Source organism: Thermobia domestica, chromosome 13, assembly GCF_964235325.1.
Source record: "Thermobia domestica chromosome 13, izTheDome1.hap1.1, whole genome shotgun sequence".
Lineage (NCBI taxonomy): Eukaryota > Metazoa > Arthropoda > Insecta > Zygentoma > Lepismatidae > Thermobia > Thermobia domestica.
The window spans coordinates 179,500,301-179,521,150 of NC_137466.1; the positions used below are offsets into that span (position 1 = coordinate 179,500,301).

The 20,850-nt window shown below is 36.4% G+C and overlaps 1 protein-coding gene across 1 annotated transcript in view; it reads right to left on the bottom strand.

The window, feature by feature from the left end:
• The window catches only part of LOC145667875 (uncharacterized), a 104,570-nt gene that overhangs the window by 8,342 nt on the left and 75,378 nt on the right, over window positions 1-20,850 (bottom strand). The window contains exons 4-7 of the mRNA XM_081735307.1: window positions 18,294-18,354; window positions 13,065-13,176; window positions 4,904-5,095; window positions 1,613-1,740 (exon numbers count right to left, since the gene is read on the bottom strand). Coding sequence (XP_081591433.1) covers window positions 1,613-1,740; window positions 4,904-5,095; window positions 13,065-13,176; window positions 18,294-18,354 — 493 coding nt within the window. The remainder of the gene's footprint in view (window positions 1-1,612; window positions 1,741-4,903; window positions 5,096-13,064; window positions 13,177-18,293; window positions 18,355-20,850) is intronic.

Sequence of the window (20,850 nt, forward strand, 5' to 3'; positions counted from 1 at the left end):
GTGGCAGTTATGAATGCAGATTTTCTAAAGTAAAGCTAATTAAGAATTATTTAAGATATTCTATGAATCAGGTGAGATTGACTAAAGTGGCAATTTTGTCGATTGAAAGAGAATTGGCAGATGGAATTGTTTTGATTATGTGACTTTAGAGTGTGCTGCTCGGAAAGTTCGTAAATTTTGTAGTAAAGTAAACTTTATGTTTTTAAGTACAGTGTAAAGATTTGTTGGTATGTCAAATAGTAAATAAATGTAATTATAAATTTGCTTTATACACCGACTTTTGCCTCAACCGATAATTAATTTAGCGGGCATGAGGCTATGAGTAGAGAGAAGCAGCAAATTTGGAGTCCACTTGGGCGCCGATAAACGAAACTACACCGCTGCTCTCAGAGGTCGAAGTGTCAACCCAAACAATACGAAATCGACTGCACGAGACAGGACTTCGCTTTAGAAGATCTGTGACGGTGTCTCGACTAATTGCACAACATAGAGCTTAGCGTGTGCGACGGACCAGAGAATATGCAAATTGGACACGGAACCAGTGGACCCACAAAATGTTTGCAGATGGAGTATCGATTGGACTGTATACCGATGATGACGCTATTCGCGTCCGGAGAGCTCCTGGAAAGCGTTTCCGTACCCAGTTCATGATTGAACGCGACCAGCAATAGAGTGGGTCAGCATTGTTCTTGAAGGGAATCATGTTTGGTAGGCGGTCAACATTAGTATACATACAGAGTACTATGGATGCACAGACATACGTGAATAATGTTCTTAGACCTGTCATTCTTGGGTTTTCACACTATGTTGGTATAGGATTCACGTTCTTGGATGATAATGGCCGTACTCGTCGTACAGGTATTGTGGACCGGCATGCGTTTGTCGGAAGAATTGGCCAGTAGCTTCTCTCGATATGAATTGTTTCGAATATGTCTAATGCCACCTCTAAAGGACCATTGCACACTGCTCTCACCTCGACACAAACTTGTTTCATCCATATTGTTGCGGTAACGGTTGCTCAACGCCGCGTTTTCTAACTATATTAAGTCAAGTGAGTGTTTTTATCCATGATGGTGCAGATCTCCAAACTCCCCGGCCTGAAAATCCGACGCTGGTAGTTGATATACGCGATGGTTGGGGATGTTCTATTTACGTTTGATCATGTGGGACCTTTTATCCACAACAGTTTATCCGCGTAAATAAAACACTTCAGGGAGTTAATACCGGCTACCACACAGGAATTTCACATTTTCCCCCAACATGCATTGGATAATCTGGTTTTCAGTATGTCTTAGTGTGATCAGGAACGTCTAACCGTTCGGAGGCTACACACATTACTGACTGAACAGACAAGTGGCATTTTTTGGGTGCAATTTTATGACATGTTTCTTTTATTTCGTACAAATTCCGAACATTACGGACATAGTTATTTGTCAATCATGTGATTCATTACTAATGCCTCCATAGTTGTTTTGCGTTATGCATTTCCTTGACCTCTTCACATATATTGGTATTTTGTTCTTGTGCGATCGGATACAAAACACACACATTATGTAAAAATTTTATTGAACAAAGTATGTGTAGATAGTAAAAGTATTCATAAAAATGGTACCTGACAAAATGTCCTATCACTCTGCCTGCAGCTCCAAATTCCTTAACCAATTTCTTATTTGCCAGACACATTTTTCTTTGTATGCAGTGGTAATGTTGATCTTGATCCTTACTCTCTGCGTAAGCGGTCTGTTAAAATTAAAATGAAATAAATATTTTTAAAATAAAATTGCAGAATATATTTGAATCTCTTGTATAAAACATATAGCATAGAAAAGAACATAATATTACAGCTTCTATTCTGCCAACTGGCAGCAATAATGGCTATATTGGTGCAATGAGAGCCATTTATTTTGATAGGTGGATTTTAAGGCACTTGTATTTAGGAAGATTTAGGATAATCTTATCTTTATTTTGCATAAATAGTGGTTCATTCGAGTGAAAACGAGTAATTGCTTGAAGATTAAGCTCGATTTTAAACAGAAGGGCTGTATCGGGACGTGGAATTATATTTAGCATGCAATCTGAACCACACGTACAGACATCGACGAAAGAAAATAGCATACTTTATATACAGACCATATACAAAATATGCTATTTACTTTTGTTGTAGATGTACTGCAATCGGGATCCAAGCCTGAACTCTCACACAAAAGAAAAGACAGATAAACATTTAATCACGGAGAAGATATTAAAGCTATAAACAGGCATTACTTTTTTTCTTAAATAATTAATATTTTTCTGACCAGGATATGCACTTCTTTATTAAAAATAAAGTATTTCGTAACAATTTCCTTCCTCAGACGATAATAATATTATCGTCTGAGGGAGATAACGTTACATTATGGAAACTGTTACGAAATACTTTATTTTTAATAAAAAAAAGTGCATATTCTGGTCAGAAAATATTAATTATTTAAATAATAATTCCAGAGTCAACATAGAGGAAGAAACTTTACTTTCAGTGAGTAGAATAATATAAATATATTCTAAATTTTTCATATCTCACAAGGGACGGACATGAACGTGTCATCCGGACATCCGAATCAAACCTAGCCCATTCGATGAACATAGCAAACATGTGTCCATGCACACAAAATTAGGTGCCATGGACAACGAAGTAAGTCCCTGGGGCCCATTAACCTTGTTAGTATAAAGAAACTCGTAGACTCGCAGTGAAATAGCTACTGCATCTACACTGTTCATTGGAAACTTGCGGTTTATACTTCATTCTCTTCAGCATGAAACAAGCTTTCCATAGGTGCTTGGGACCCATGACGTACTTGAAAAGGGAAAACTGGAAGAATGTCGGGAAAATTCCCTCCAGAAACCCCTCCCATCAAAATCAACTTGGAAAGCACATAGCGCAAAGATTGTTGACTTCATATGAAGCGGCGTAGAATATATTTTCGATAAAAATCTCTTGTAAACTAGCCAAGCTTACGGCTTTGCAGATGCCATAAAGAAATTCCATTGAAACTGATCAACATTAAATAATCTCCCGATCGAAGGCACATCCGGGTCCACTGGATCCGGATATCCGCACTCCCTATCCTACATTAGTGCACTTTCATTAATAAAACTATATTTGTTTAGCAGAGAAATTATTGATGTAGAATAAAGATTTGAACTTACACTTCATGTGTATTATAATCTTCCTTTTCTTATAAAAAGACTCTAGTTGTATCATTTTATTTTCTGAGAGTATAGGTGGTAGTACCTAACAACTACTTATCGTATTTTCAGGTTCAGAATAACACAGTTCAATACTATAGATGAATTCTTTTTGTAATGTTGCACCTCCTCTAACTTTGAAGCTCTGGGTGCACGACTGGGAATATCAGTATGAACAATTCCGTGCAGAACATATTTAACATTTTAACTTAGAGACTATTGAATATTCGAGTATGACTTTCCGTAAAATTCCTGTAAGTACAAAGACTACTGCCAAAATTAATTTCTCAGAGATTGCGAACCCCACAATACAGAAGCGACAATCTTGATTTTTCTTCATATCTCGACTATTGTTTTTCTTTTTGTGATGAAAATCACCTCAACTGTATTTTCTATAGTAAAGTTCTAATAGGAACGATAAGACACAAATGTAGAGAAAATGTATCGAGAATTACAGATTTGCTTACGTTAGGAACGAACAAACAATACTATTATTAACACGAAGTCACAACCACGTTCCAAAATGGATTTTTCTCAGTAAATAATTTTTCTTTATCTGTTAACTTCTAAACAAAATTTTAAAAAAATCCATACAGCTACCTGTTAATTTAAGACTTGATGCAGCCTACAGCTATTGGCAAGTTCATAAGCTATATAATGAAATAAATTATGTAAGAGGCCGTTTTCTCATTAGACATAATTAGCACTCATTACATTCATAATATTTTGAAAAAGAGTTCGTATATTATCGTATAATTTCAGACCATAATCGTATTACTTTCGAACAACGGATAGGGAATTTTCAGTATTACTTTGATTTCCCACATTTCTAGATAAATTAAGAATGCAATGGAGTAATAATAGAAAAACAAATACAAATATATTTTTTGGTGTTTCGGAGAATTGTTTTAATTTTCTTCATAAAATAACGAATTTATCTAATAGGTTACAACTGAATGATCTCAAAATCAACATGAGTTACATTGTAATAAAACTGACAAGGAACGGACATGAACGAGTCATCCGGACATCCGAATCAAACCTAGCCCATTCGATAAACATAATAAACATATGTTCATGCACAAAAAATTAGGTGCCATGGACAATGGAGTAAGTCTGAGGCCCATTAACCCTGTTAGTATAAAGAAAATTGTAGACTCGCAGTGAATAAAGATCTAAAATATTATAATAAGGGCATTTATTCCGAAGTTGGGCGTCCTCTTTCGCCACGTTTTTTCGCTGTTATCTCCTTTCCACACTTTCTGCCATTTGTTATTAGGTTCATTAATCCGTGCTCTTCACAAACCTTTAAAAGATTTTGCTCGTTATCAACGTATTGCTTCACAAATGTTAAAACTGTTAGTTCATTGCCCTTGTACATTCGCCATGTTGATAACATAAATGCTCGTTTCTTCCCCACAATGCAACTGTTCGGTTACCTTGCGCCAAGTAGTTCCCTCCGCTCGCCGTATAGTCCCATGTTTATAACCGCTTACATATAACAAATAAACAGATTTTTCGAGACTCTTATACATTATCAAGCACACAAACAATCAAATTATTCATATCTTTCCTGTAAATTTTAAAAATTTTGCTGGAAACGGACGCCCAACTTTGGAATTTAACCCATAATAAGTTATGTAAATTGATTCATGATAATATATTTATTGTCTTTTACCATTAACGGTACCACAATGCGTGAAATGGATTCCAGTGGGTCAATATCAAGGCTCTTTGTCTCTCGTCTTGTCCTCTTGCCACTACGAGCACCTCCTCCATTCATGGCTGCTCCGTTCATTGCTGCTCCACCATTGTTATTTGCAGCATTGTTATTAGCCGCATTCATCATCGTCAAATTGTTCAAAGAATTCTAGAAAAAATAAAATACCATTAGGTTCACACTTGAGCTTGTAATTAACATCGTCAACACCCACAGACTCCAATCAGATAAGATGGTGTTTGGTGACTGTAATGGGTTTTTCTTATATAACTGAAATGATGTCTACGAGCAATTTAATTTCCGATACAATTGCCATATTATACTATTTCAGAAGGATAAATACATTATAGTCAATTTTAGGGCTGATACACTAATAGGTACACTTTAAAGTTTACAGCAAAATCGTGTTCACACTTTACGCTTGAAATGTTGGTCAACTACACTACAGTTAGAAATACACAGCAAAATCCTGTTTAAACCTCACGTCTGGGCAAACGTGATTTGTCTATACTTGATTGAAAGGAACAATAACATCTTCGACGAACACAGCGGAGATGTTGATTCGCAGCTCCAGCAATTTAAGAGGTATGTTAAGTCCTGAGTCAAACAGAGGAATTTTAAGGGCACAGAGAGATTGTAAAGATGAAAATTTAGACTCGTAATGTTAAGAGTTAAGACAGTATTCAAGGCAATCTACCTGGCCACGAAATAACAAAGAATCTTATAATCTGCTGGCAAGTTCATGAGATAAAAAACTCTGGATCTCAAGGACAAGATTACTACATGAGATCTGAAGGACAAAATAAAGAAATAGATTAAGAAATGGAACATTAGAACATTAGAAGTCTGCATAAAGCAGGAGAGCTTCAAATATGCGAAGAAACAAAAAGACATGTGGTTACTTTAATAGTGGTACAAGATTTTGGATGAACCGGGAACAAGAACTTAATCTCAATCATGTGCAAATGGAATTTAAAGTCTCATTTAAAGAAAGAATCACGGGAATTACTTGTTATATATTGTGTCTCTCATTACATTGTAATGTATAAGTTTATACTAAAATTAAAATATTGACATTTTAAGAATTAATTACATCCTTCCTTTAGAAAGAAATAGATCTGGAACTTTTTATTGGACACCTATTTATTCCATCAGTGTATAAAATTCTCTACTGTTCTGTTCCTGTTGTAATCATGAGTATATAGGGACTATTTGAATGCCAAGTGGTTGTTAAGACCAAAGCTTTCATGCAACCGTGCCTTACCAATAAAATTCTATAAGTCACTTTTAAACATCTTCTATTAAGGTCATACGGGTATAAATACATAAACCATTTATCTCGCTAATTTTATATACTTTCAGACATTTTAGAACAATCAATAAACGTTATTTTCTTTTACTTATTTTCTACATTGTTTATTGACAATAATAGCTGTTTCTAAAACAATTTTTAACTTGATAATTTCTGCACCTTCATTTTTTGCAAAACACGTTTTACCATAACAACTTCTCACAATTTTTACCCTAACAGTGGTGTACCTGTAACTGCAAAATGCAAATTTTCGTGATGTTCAGTAAAGTTTAATGTCTCATGAAAAATGCATATTTCTTTATTGGTTGAAACTAAAAATATAATTCTGAAATTGATTTTCTAATGCTGATAGTAAATGACATTCTCTTGTTGCGATTTAGGTGAGATGTTGAAGTTTAAAGTTTTCTCCTGGAAAATTTCAATTTTGGAGTTAATTTACTTGGTATCCAAGCTGTCCATGTTCAACTCATTGTGTATATCGGAGGACGGATAAAGAAATGTATTTGATATTAATAGTGCAGTATGTCATATTATTTGTTCTTATCTAACAGTACAGGGTTTCCAAAAAGTCTGGACGGATTTAATTTGCTTATAATTTTCATAAAAATGCTCATATTGAAATCAAATAAAGTGCAAACGGTAGCGGAAGGATTAAATTTTTACCTGTAATCTGCACCAGCTCAGTTCATTCACCGTCACACCTCCAACTGGGCGCCATTTACGTCCACACATTCGCGTAGGACCGTCTAGGAATCGACTTCTGTGGGCTGTTGATGATGCTTTCCCTTACCCTGCTCACTGTTGCAGGCGATGTTGGCGGCCTCCCACTTCGAGGACGGTCCAGGACGCTTCCTGTCTCCAAGAACTTAGCATGCCACTTTCGGATTGCACTCTCAGTCGGTGCCGGCTTTTTGAGCTCTTTGGTGAACTTTCGACACACTAGAATTAGCCTTGCCCTCCCTCTCCCTCTCTGAACGTGTTCAGAGTTGCCGCTTATCTAACAGTGTTGCCAACTAAAAATTTAATCCTTCCGCTACCGTTTGCACTTTATTTGATTTCATTATGAGCATTTTTATGAAAATTATAAGCAAATTAAATCCGTCCAGACTTTATGAAAACCCTGTATAATAAACTAAACAAAAATTATTGACATGTGACAATTAAAATCTCGGCACATATTGGACATATGAAAATACTTTTGGAAGGAAGCTTGAAACAACAACACGAAGAATTGTGATTCATCAAAGAACACACTCGGTAACACAAACGTTGTGTTGACTTTATCGAAAATCTTAGAGGAAAGCAAGCACAGCAAGATTAGAAAAACACAGTATTTTGTATTTCAGATGGCGAATCATAGTCAAATTTAACAAGGATGACACATGGGAAAATTTTCAACCTTTAAGTTTCAGTTCATAGTGAACATCTGTAGCCAGACAACATATAAGAATCATATAATGTTTGACTAAGAAATATAAGCTTCTGTTAAATGACAACTGCGTAAGAAACTTCTGTAATAATGGATGCATTTCACATCAATTTAGATACCAATGTTGTGATGTTTTCACTGAATAGTGTTAGTAATATCCATATACCTGTCTCATCCATCTAAATTCTGGGTTATTGAAAATCTATCAAAACATATTTAAAAAATTAGTCTACAGTTTTGTTATTTTGCAATTGTTTGGTATTTTTGCAACACCCCAGAATTCAGAATGGTTAGAAGAGAACGTAGATCGAGTTTCTTGCCGAATCCAGACCTATACTTTTATTTCACTGGTTTTGCTTTACTTTTTCATAGTAGACTCTTGGCTCAAACTTTCAGTGGCTCTATCTAACCCATGCCTCCTGCCTAATTCAACTCAATTTTGCTGAATTTATGTACATGTGAAAGATGTGTATTATATCCGATGTAAGTTACCGTAGTTTCTAGTTCTCTACCTTGATTAGAATGCAATGATTAAAGTGTATCACGAATATAAATATTTCTCTGTGTGTGTAGCAATGTCTACGTGCCTGTAGAAACACTATCCTCGATATATTTCAGTTTACGAGAGAATGAACTTATTATTATATATAGACAAAGTCTTTTAAAGTATGATATATATCATGAACATATAGCATTTTACATATCATTATTTCAAATTTCTCATTTCAAAACATATTGTGGATTGTACTCTTTCCCGCTAATCACATGATCAAAGTGAACCCTCTCAAATTTTCATATTCACGCACGAAAATCTCCATACCAGAGCTAATTATATCCATGATTGCAGCAGCAAGAAGTATCTTTGGTTTTAAGTGTTTACCCGTGGTAACAGTGCAGCTTATTTCCGAAGACAGCACAAAACAAAACCGCCAGGCTACCAGAATACCATCAAGATAGGATTATACCTTAATGATGCACTGAAGTACATCACTACCTAATAAGAATGACATGACAAAATTTTTAATCTCGAAGCTTCACCTCATAACGAACGTACAGGCAGGAGCGTCATTTCAGATTTTGCTTGGGGGGGGGGGGGGCAAAACCCCTCGATATAAGTAAAATTTCGCGTTTTTCACTCATTTACTCCTACTCTATTCATAAAATCTATATAAATCTCAAACTCAGGGGGGGCAAATGCCCCTCCCTGCCCCCCCTAAATGACGCCCCCCCGTACAGGGAGTCCAATATACAATGCAACCCGAAGTTTGAGATAGTAGAGCTTTTGAACCTGTAGTGATACACAAATAATGGTTATACCAAAATGAAGCCTTGTTCATGCATATATTTTTAAACTAGGAAGCAACGATTGAAGTACACTAGGAACCACACAATGTTGCCAGATGTAACCAAAGGTGTAAATCAGTTTTTGTTTTTTGTAAAACATATAAATTGACTCATAACTCATACGTATGGATGTTCTGTCATTAATTTTCAGTTTGTTTAGTTGGAGTAGCTTGGAAACTATGAAGCAGAAAAAAGAATTTTTCATTTCCACCGATAACTAATCAGATGAGGCCTCTGTAAGGGGGAACTAGAGAAATCGTAGTTTTCAGAAATTAACACTCTGAATTGGCAACCCTGGTGATGTTTCTGTGCATCAAAAGATGTGTTAAGGATCTGTATACATTATGCAATTCCTGAAAACAATGAAAAACAAACTTTGAAATCATCATGATAAAACGTTTACTTACATGCACCCGGCAACACTGCTATTCATTTCTATGGGGCTATTTAAAGCAAGAGGTATACAAGAACAATTCTCGAACTATTCAAGACCTGGAAACGAACATTCCCATTGCCATTAAGAACATTAACACTTCTAATCTTCGTAAAGTTGCTGCCTATCTGGTGAAACGTATGATCCAGTGTTTGAATCAAAACAGGGGACACTCCCAGCATCCGCTGTAGAGCTGGTAACTCATTTTTGATAGTAGCATAGTTTTTTGGACTTAACGTACACCAGACGTATAACTGAAAACTCATGGTTTATAATACATTTTGTATAAATGTTCCATCTATACGTACTTTCTGTATGAAACAATGTAGGCTATCAGGATTTCACATACAAATGAATGTATATACAGGTATCGCTGACGAAGGTAACATAAGTATATGCATGTGATATACGGAAAACTGTTAGATGTCAAACATCCTGCAACGGCATGATGTAACATCTAAGGGCAGTGCCTACGTAGCATACGGATAACGTATGCTCCGTACTGATTTCTACAGTAAGCAAGATGATACCGTATATTTGTACAATATACCGCTGTCCGGAGAACGGATTTTTCTCTGTGCAAGCTACTCCAACTAAACAAACTGGAAATTAACGACAGAACATCCATACGTATGAGTTATGAGTCAATTTACATGTTTTGCAAAAAAAAAAAAAAAAAAAAAAAAAGATTTACACCTTTGGTTACATATGGCAACACTGTGTGGTTCCTAGTGTACTTCAATCGTTGCTTTCTAGTTTAAAAATATATACATGAACAAAGCTTCATTTTGGTATAACCATTATTCGTGTATCACTTCAGGTTCAAAAGTTCTACTATCCCAAACTCCGGGTTGCATTGTATATTGGACATCCTGTATAATTAGACTTGGATTAGGTGAAGTTCCGATGGTAAGTTACTTGGCGTTATTCAGATAAGCCCCAACGTTGAGGGTGACATCGACCTTAAAAGTATGTTTTTTTTTCTTCTAAGAGGTTATGTTAGAGACATTACTTAGTGTACCCATTTCTTGCAGTATTGCATGCATTCAGGAGCCGGACCACTATTTTCATGTCCACCAATGCCTAGATCAAACTACCACCTAGACATGTGCCGTATGACAAAAGAAGAACACAAATAAACGTTTATAACAGCATGACTACATCTAACACAATTTTCCTTTCTTATTATGAATCAATCAGCATTTCATACATTAGGCGTGGCCAACGCGTCGACCGCAGTCTACTAGTTGACCGATCAGTTGTGAAAGGTAGCTCGCTGTGCTCTCCATCATATTGTCTGTATCGATCACTGTTAGGCCCGTTACACAGTCACGCGGAGCTCCGCATGCGGAGTCCCGCGTGGCAAGATTGTTCTATTGATTCTTATGGGTGCATACATAGTCACGCGGAGACCTCCGCGTGGCCCTATCCGCGCTCCGCGAGGCAGATAAGGCCATTGAGCAAATGGGTGCTTACATAGTCAAGTGAAACTCCGCGCGCGGAGCAGCCACTTCTCTTTAAAATTTAAAAAGAAACGTGCATGGTAGCAAAAGCAAAATACAAATTGATCCAGATTTCTTTTCTTATTTTTGATAGTGAGTTGCTAAATATTTTATACTGTTCTATAATACTATTTTCATATTTTTTAGTGTTATTTTTAATTTAGCTATATTGTCTTCGTTTAATTGGAACTTTCAATTAATGTCTTTGCTTAATTGGAACTGTACATGTGGTGCCTCTAATATACCACTGTTAACAGTACGTGACTATTGTAATTTTTGGATTTTCTTTCAACAAATTTCAGTTTCAGTTTCTATTATCACGGAGGTTAAATTAACAGCATGTTAATGGGATCCCTCTTGTGAGGAACACAAAAAGCGTGACATTCGTGAACAGGCATGGAAGGAGATATGTATTTTTTTTTTTTTTTTTTTTTTTTGTAAAAATGAAGGTATGGACAATGAAAAAAGATAAATTGAGGCAAATAATTTATCTCTACTATTAAATAGTTGATTGGATGTGAAGTTCTAACCAAATGTACAAACATTGGCTATTTTCATTTGTTAAAAGACAGTATCTGTTAAGTGCTGTATTTTAAGAGCGTGCATATGAATTTTATTTAAACTGCATTTTTATAATTTCGAAGGATTTTAGGTCATCGAACGACTGAATTGACGTACGGAAATTATTGAAATACTTCTCGTCTTCTCGCAAATCTATATACACAGACCTTAGGCCCGTTACACAGTCAAGCGGAGCTCCGCGTTCCGTCTTCCGCCCTCCGCTCTACGCGTGTGTGCTTACACAGTCATCCGTAGCTACGCGCTACGCGTCACGTGATTATATACATGATTCTTCTCAGTCAGTGTTGCGAGTCAACATAAAAAGTTCGAAACGACAATAGTGGCATCTTAATATTTCTAGAACACAGAAAAATAAATGTCTCAAGATTCATCTCTTAGTTTCTCAAAGAAGTCTGAAGGGAGCTTTACGTCTGTGTATATAGATTTGCGAGAAGACGTGAAGTACTTCAATAATTTCCGTACGTCAATTCAGTCGTTCGATGACCTAATTGAAAAAAAAAATCCATCGAAATTATAAAAATGCAGTTTAAATAAAATTCATATGCACGCTCTTAAAATACAGCACTTAACAGATACTGTTTTTTAACAAATGAAAATAGCCAATGTTTGTACATTTGGTTAGAACTTCACACACAATCAACTATTTAATAGTAGAGATAAATTATTTGCCTCAATTTATATTTTTTCATTGTCCATACCTTCATTTTTACAAAAAAAAAAAAAAAATACATATCTCGTTCCATGCCTGTTCACGGATGTCACGCTTTTTGTGTTCCTCACAAGAGGGATCCCATTAACATGCTGTTAATTTAACCTCCGTGATAATTGAAACTGAAACTGAAATTTGTTGAAAGAAAATCCAAAAATTACAATAGTCACGTACTGTTAACAGTGGTATATTAGAGGCACCACATGTACAGTTCCAATTAAGCAAAGACATTAATTGAAAGTTCCAATTAAACGAAGACAATATAACTAAATTAAAAATAACACTAAAAAAAATATGAAAATAGTATTATAGAACAGTATAAAATATTATTTAGCAACTCACTATCAAAAATAAGAAAAAAAAATCTGGATCAATTTGTATTTTGCTTTTGCTACCATGCACGTTTCTTTTTAAATTTTAAAGAGAAGTGGCTGCTCCGCGCGCGGAGTTCCGCTTGACTATGTAAGCACCCATTTGCTCAATGGCCTTATCTGCCTCGCGGAGCGCGGATAGGGCCACGCGGAGGCCTCCGCGTGACTATGTATGCACCCATAAAGAATCAATAGAACAATCTTGCCACGCGGGACTCCGCGCGCGGAGCTCCGCGTGACTGTGTAACGGGCCTTACTGTTTTATGATTCCTTCTGTGAAGAGGATTAGTGAACAGATACGTAGATCATCACTAATTCCGGAAAAGAACAGTAGCCCTCAAAGCTAACCCTATTATATATTATGATTGCTGGAATACAATCTCTTACAAACACCTACTAATACTTTTTCTATTAAATTAAAACACTATAATATTTACCTGCAAAACACTCAATAACAGAAGAAATCCAAGAAAACCAAGAGCAACATCTCCGGAGTGACCTCCACCACCATGATCAACTGCCGGGTAATGGGGATATGGAGCAATATGCCTGCAATTAAAGTTATTTGTGTTTACAATGGTAAGAACAACGGTTTCCAAATGTGTAGAATATGCTACATGTAAGTATTTTCACGAACATCACAACGTTTTTAAATATTTTACTACAAAATCGTAATCTAAAGTAGTGAAGACAAAAGATGCAAGTACTGCTGTAATAACGCTCTTCATTACGCTTTAAACATTATTATTATTATTATTATTATTATTATTATTATTATTATTATTATTATTATTATTATTATTATTATTATTATTATTATTATTATTATTGGATAATCTAAGAAATATCGAGCCTTTTGTGCACAAGATGGCGTTAGTGCCTCAAAATCTCAAGGTGTTTGAGTCACAGCGGGTTCGGCCTAACGTCATTTGGCAGCTAATAGTTGAAGCTAGTTGAAAAGTAGATAGAAGCTAGTAGAAAAAGTGTTGCAATTCGTCTCAGACATAATGTATTGCATCTTGAAAATGAGTGAACTTCCCGAAAAAAAAAACTGCGCAACATTTTATATATATATATATTTTTCCCTATAAATGCTGCGCAAACCCGAGAAGAAATATGTGCTGTTTATGGGTAAAATACGTTATCAATAGCAACAGTCAATGTCCTTCATAATGGGCGACCAATCACAGCAAAAGTAGATGATATTCTATCAAAAATCGAGCAAGACCCTATGTAAGCAGTCAGTGGCGGATCCAGGATATGATCAAGGGAGGGGCTAAACTATAATTTGCCGTTTTATCCAGTGTAAAGCAGAATTGAAGCCCATTTTATCCAGTGTAAACCTGAGCGTCAAGGGGGGTTATAGCCCCTTAGCCCCCCTTGGATCCGCCCTTGTAAGCAGTCATAACAAGGCCAATGTCCTAAACATTCACCATCAAACAATATCAAATATTTGGAGAAAGCAGCCACAAAAAGAAGTTCGATGTTTGGGTGCCTGACTTTAAAAAACATTTACTCGGTCGAATCTCTACTGAAACGTATCGAATTCGAGTCATTTCTGAAGCGGTTGATCACGAGTAATGGAAAGTGAATAATCTACGACAATAGCCTATGGGATAAACATCCTGGTCAAAGCGAGCAGAAGCTCCACAGTCTGTGACGAAGTCCACACTTGAGCTCAGGAAGGTTCATTTTGAGTTTGGTGGAGTTGGAAGGGGGTCGTGCATGACGAGCTGCGGTCGCAGACAGAACAATAAATCCGGATCTGTATTATCGACAGCACGAATGCACCATGCAAGTTAAAAGAAACGGCCAAAAAAGTTTAACAGAAAAGGTGTCGTACACCACGATGACAACGACAGACAGCACACATCTTCAACGACGCGTTAGAACTTGAGAAAACTTGTCTGTGAGATCTTAAGCATTCACCGTACAGAACGGACCTGGCATCGTTAGGTTGTCATTTGTCTCGGTCTCTACAGAACTCCCAGAACGGTGTTAAGTTAGGTTTCAAAAGAACCCTGTGAGAATTACGTGTCAGAAACGATAGAAATTAAATAGCGAGGGATTATGGATTTGCTGGAATATGACTGAAGATAATCGAACATAATGGTTCATAAAGTTATTTTCAGATAACCTGAATGTCATTATGCATATAACTCAATAACAAGTAACATTACAATTGAAAAGTAAGTCTATTAATAGTACTATATGAACCAATACTTGTTCTCAAAATCTTTTATAATATTGTAGATATTTGAAAACTTGAGAATTATGCTCAGATATTTCAGGCGTATGAGGCAATATCTACGAACTCGTATCTGCTTATTTACTTGCATTTTGTAGATTGGTTACTTTAGAGGTCTGCACGGGCTCGGGTCGAGCCCGCGGGCCGGACTCGGGCCTACAAAGCATCGATCACTTTGGGTTCGGGCCGAGCTCGGACCATAAATTTTTAATCATAGAAGTATATTTCTCGGGCCTTTTCAGGCCTAACTTTTGCAAATATACTGTAGAACGATCTTTATCGGACCGTTTTTTCTGGAGAACTTTTAAAGCACTACTGCAAAATTAAACCTTTAATTTCTGTAAATAAAAATATGATTTTCGTCAATTATTAAGTTTCTGTAATTCGGACTTATTTCGGGCTCATTTGATTACCACACTGGCTCGGGTCGGGCTCGACCTAAAGGCTGAAAATATTTGGAACTCGGGTTAGGCCTCATATTATAAATTCACGGGCCGGGCCGGGCTCGGGCTAAAAATTCCAGCCCGTGAAGACCTTTAGGTTACTTTCACAGTTCTCGAAAATGTTCATTGTTTTGAGTCACTCACTGGAACTAAAAAAAATAAAATAAAAAATAAAAAAATAAAGGACCGAAATTGATCCACAATCTCTCATCATTATCTGGAATGCAAAAACAGCCTAGCTCAGCAATTTTACTGTACTTTGATAATCCGATACTCCTATTTATAAAGTTATAGAACACAATGATCATATTTCTGCAATCCAAGAACGTGATATGCGAAATCAGAGTGAAAAAAAGTTTTAAAAAGTATAGACTTTTATTATAAGCAACGGGAATAAACACTGAATTTACGTCAGTCAATCTAGTTTTTCATCAAATGTAACATGATATATACGTTAACCTTGAACCAGAAACGTCATTTTAGGATAATCATATTAAAAAAAGAAAGAAAGAAAGTAAACAAGAAGTGTCCTTGACCATTATGTGCCGACTCTGTTACTGTAATTTTTCCGGCATATCGTGACCAAATTGTAATACTGATAATCAGGTGCGTATTTAACATTTTTGCTGCCCCCGACAATAAATCACAGTGTAGAAAACTTGACACAGTGAAATGAATAGTGAATATTTAAGTGGAAGTGGAAAAAAATAAAATAAATACAATAAAATAATATATAGTCTTCAGTCTCAGTTAATAAAGTTGTTATTGATTTGATTTGATTTAAAAAGAAAAACTGGTCTGATAAAATTTGCCGCCGCCTTGGGTCATGGCCCTCGTTGGCCCTCTCTGGTTAGCTTATTAAGTTCTCAATATCTATACTACAGAATGTGTTCCTGGAAAGTGAAGGGATACGGTCAAAGGCATTGGATAGTGGATACAGTTTTCTCTTCTCTTATTTAATATTGGAACTAACGAGTTGAAAATTATATTATTAACAGGTTATCATTTCGGATCACTCCCATCATTTTGTTCTTCCTTTATTCCTTTGAAAGGAGGCACGGTGGGTCAGTGGTAGAGTGCTTACCTTTGGTGCGTGCAGTCGCCGGTTCGATCACCGGCAAAGTAAGTTATTGGTGGACAACATCGTGTGGGGGGGTTTTCTTGGGGTACCCCTTCTCCTCCCACAGTCTCATTCCACTAATTCTCCTTTCGCCATTCTCTTACTTTAGTCATCTGTCTTCCTTACCCTAACGAGCATAATCGTGGGATGCTAAACTGACAGATTTCATTTTTATTCCTTTAAATAATGCTGTAAAACGAAAGTGAACGTTTTGAGAAAAGATGAGTTGAGTTGATTTTAGTTTAGCGTCCCTTTCAGCAGCGAGGCTATATGAGACGTGGACCTACTGATTAACGTGGAATCCGAACCACATGAGCTCCCACCTTGAGAAAAGATGAATAGCAAGCTAGAACTTAGAACGTACAGGGCTTTATTTATTTAGTAAAAGAGTGTAGCAGTTCATAATTAATATCTACATATTAAAATGCTAGCTTTATATGTTTGTCTCTAAAGAAAAGTTTATAAGTTTGTCTCCCATCCTTTCGACAATGAAGTTTCGAAAACCACAAGTGCTATAAACGTGCCGTTTTCACTGGCCGATTCCAAATTTTGTGTAGATTGTCCAGTTCTAATTGGATATTTTTTTAAAAAAACAAAACAAAAAAAAACATGACCATTTATTTCTCTATTACATTTTTTTAGGGCTACACTGGAAGTATTGAAATTTAAAGAAAGTAAAACATCATATCCTACTTGTTATACATTCCAACACCACACTATTCTATATAGGGGTTGTATATCTCTCAGGCGTTTGGTTAATGACGCCTCGAAGAATAACCATTTCTCCAGTCTGAGGTAAGATTAATCTTTATTGTTTGCCCAACGAATACCATATCACTGACATTATAATTAATTGTGTGTGTAATGTATTTGATTATTACATACTGTATGCAAGAAGAAAGAAAATACTGATCACACATGAATTGGAAATCCCAACCGGAAGTAGGCTCAAATCTTGCAAACGGTGCGAGATATTGAAAAAAAATCGAAAAAATCTCCCCTTTATAGTACAGTACACCTTGCCGATTTTTATCAAGACTTTTGTGTCTGTAAAAGAACATGTGCAGATACTGTGAGGAATGACAAGGAGATTCATGCTCATATGTGAATGATGCGCTGTGTAGAGAGCGCAGGATCAGCTAATTGTTAATTAAACAATGAAATTGGTAGACAGACATTATAAAGGATTTATTTAAGTACTATTAATTTGTAAGATCTTTGTGATTGAGTGGTACGATAGAGATTCAAGAATAGACTTATATAAAAACAGAATATTACATTACCATGTTGAACCTTGCCAAGACGAAAACTCACTGTCACAAGATTTGAATAGATTTGTTGGATTTCAGTTCAACAACACTTTCAGCACCAAGACTATATGAGACGTGGAGGTATAGCTTAACGTGGGATCCGAACCACTTGAGCTGCCTCCGGACATCGAACCAAGGTCTCGTAGAAGACACTTAAATAGCAGTTGATGAACAACTGACTCTGTAAATGACTGTATGATCACGAAAGAAACAATGTACAGGCAGGCAGCTGCAAGTGAATATATGATTATATGAGGAAAAGATTTTAAAATGTGGAAAACAAAACTTTTATAATACTTCTATATTTTTCATTTTTTTCCTCGGTCTCTTAATGAAGAACTGCCATTTGAAATAAAGAGCACAGTAAGAAAAGCTATACTCTGCAATAAGGTCTTAGAGTAATCTATGAGTGCACAATGCACATATTACACGAGTCCAAAAGTTGTGATGCTGATTTTGTTGTAATATAATACAGTGAAGCCACATTTGTTCGTTATTTTATTCAGTAAATCTATGGCTATAGTAAAACAGCATGTTGCACTTACCCATGTCCTCCGCTGGGTCCGTAAGCTCCGCCGTGATTTCCTCCGTAATCCCCTCCAGATGCTACAGCAAAGAGAAAGAAATATCAATATGTTAATCTGCTATGATTAGAGACCTGATGTTTAGGCATTAGAAACCTGAAAAATAGGCAGGCAAATAGGCACTTAAAATTTAAAAATAGACAATAAAATAGACACTAAAATGTAACTCTAAATAATGAAGATAAATCTAATATAAATAAAATAAAGTTTGTTTATGTGTTTGTCTGTCTGTCTATCTGTGTGCGGCCTGGGGACCAGACGAGTGGACCGAGAGTTACAAAATTTTGGTCAGGGGTATCTTTTCCCAGGCCCCAGACCAAGACGAAGCCGTTTACCGGAACCGGCTTAAAAACCAGACAAATTGACCGAAAGTTACCAAATTTTAGTCACGAATACCTTGGTCCAGTCTCCAGCCCAGAGCTAAACGTTTTTTGTTAAAATTCGAACCAGGGGGGTCTCAGGGGGGCGTTTACCGGGACATGTAAAAGTAGTAGAAAATGACCAATATCAGTATCGAATTCATAGTTTTCGCGGTCGCTGAAATCAATGGTGAAACTCCGATCGCATTAACTTCCAAATTCACGCTATTCGGCTCCGGGCCAATGGGGGTGTGTGTGTGAAATATCGAGACATATACAAGTAATCCAAAATGACCGATATTAGTGTGAAATCCATAGTTTTCGCGGTCGCTGTAATCAATAGTGACACCTTTATTAGCGATGACTTGCAAATTTAGTTACAATTGCATGCGGGCCGGAAGTCAGCGGGGGGTGGGGGTGGAGATATCAAGACATGTAAAAAAAAAAAGCCCAAAATGACCGATATCAGTATCAAATCCATAGTTTTCGCGGTCGCTGAGATCAATGGTGATACTCCCACAGGCGTTGACTTCCAAATACAGCCCACGTGCGAAGCATGGTCATATTCAACTAGTACTCAATACAATTAAAAAATAAATTTAAGGCATAGATAATGTTCAAAGAATACAGAAAGATATACGTTTGTAGTACATTCCTTTACTGTACCGGTATGTATAAAAATAAAGCTTGACATGTATTCCATATATATTTGGTAAATACATTTTATACAGCATTTTTTCACTACATACAACAGTCCAAATGCTATACACTTCATTAGTATACACAGCAGTTCAAAATTTTACAGCACTTTATCTGTACACAAAGCAGTCCAAAGTTTTACATCATCTTATCACTACAAACAGTATTCATATTTCTCGGAAGAGGCAGAATTCTTTCTTGAAATACTAAATTATATATTATATCAATAAAGTATTCTTTTTAAAAGAAAATGCATAGAATAGGCAACATTAGGTACTAAAGTAATTATTTAGGCAGAAAGGAGCAAAATAGGCAAAATAAAAGTGGTTTAAATTGAAACTATAACCACCCATATAAACTTTAAAACATTGTTTTTGATCAAATCTTTAATATTAAAGAATAGGCATTTTGCCTAACATTCGGTCTCTAGTTATGATACTTGTTAATTAAGAATTCAATCAAAAGTTAAACAAGTATCAATGAGTTTAGCATGTAAGTCTGTGACCCCTCAATATATTGCACAGGACCAAACCAAAGCAATATTCAACTCTCTACTATGTGAGTGGTAACATTCTTCATTGTAGTTGAAGAGACCAGAGTTCCGTTCCTGGTAGGAGTTCATATAATTAAGTTCCCACCAGTGGCGTAACTAAAGGCTTGGGGGCCTCCCCGCAGACAACGTTGAGTGGGGCCCCTTCTCTACGTCCCACTTCACGGTTTGGGGCCCCCTGCTGACTTGGCCCCTCTCACAATGCGGGGTCTGCGGGGCTCTTACTTACGCCCCTGGTTCCCACATCAAGCTATAGGTACACGTTTTATACAACATCAGTGTTGCAAGAATTCCAAAACAATCAATGAAACCAGTAAAAACGGTTCCTTTATTTCCTTTGAATATCCCTAGATCTCTCTTCAAGTCGGAGAACAGGTACGCCAGTCGCTGAATATCCCCGTTCCTGAAGCTCCGCCACCTGCGCTTTCGATGCGATTGTAATTATCATCCATAAAAAGTCAGTTGGGACCGAATCGCACAAGGAAATGTACAGTGTCGTATGTTGAGTATATGTATAATATTATGCCTCCCCACACAAGAACATCGGTCCACCAAAATCATCATGTTCGACAATATCCTTGGGCTCATTGCGTGTTCCCACCTCTCAATACATTAGTACGTACAGAATTACTACTCAAATTGAATCTGTTTTAATCGAAGAAAGAACATGACCCCACTCCTTATGTTCTTGGCACCAACGCAAACGGTGCTGCTGACGTCAATGAAATACAACGCAATGGCCAACAGGCTGCTAGGAGTCCGATATAGCTTTTTGATTATTGCTATTCATTGGGTTCATTGGTAAACTGTGCTTTAATAAGTAGATATTGTTGTATTTGTATTTTTCTTGTATCCCGATTTATTTGTTTAATATTTCTTGCTTCACTTGACATTAAGTATGGAGGGGAAA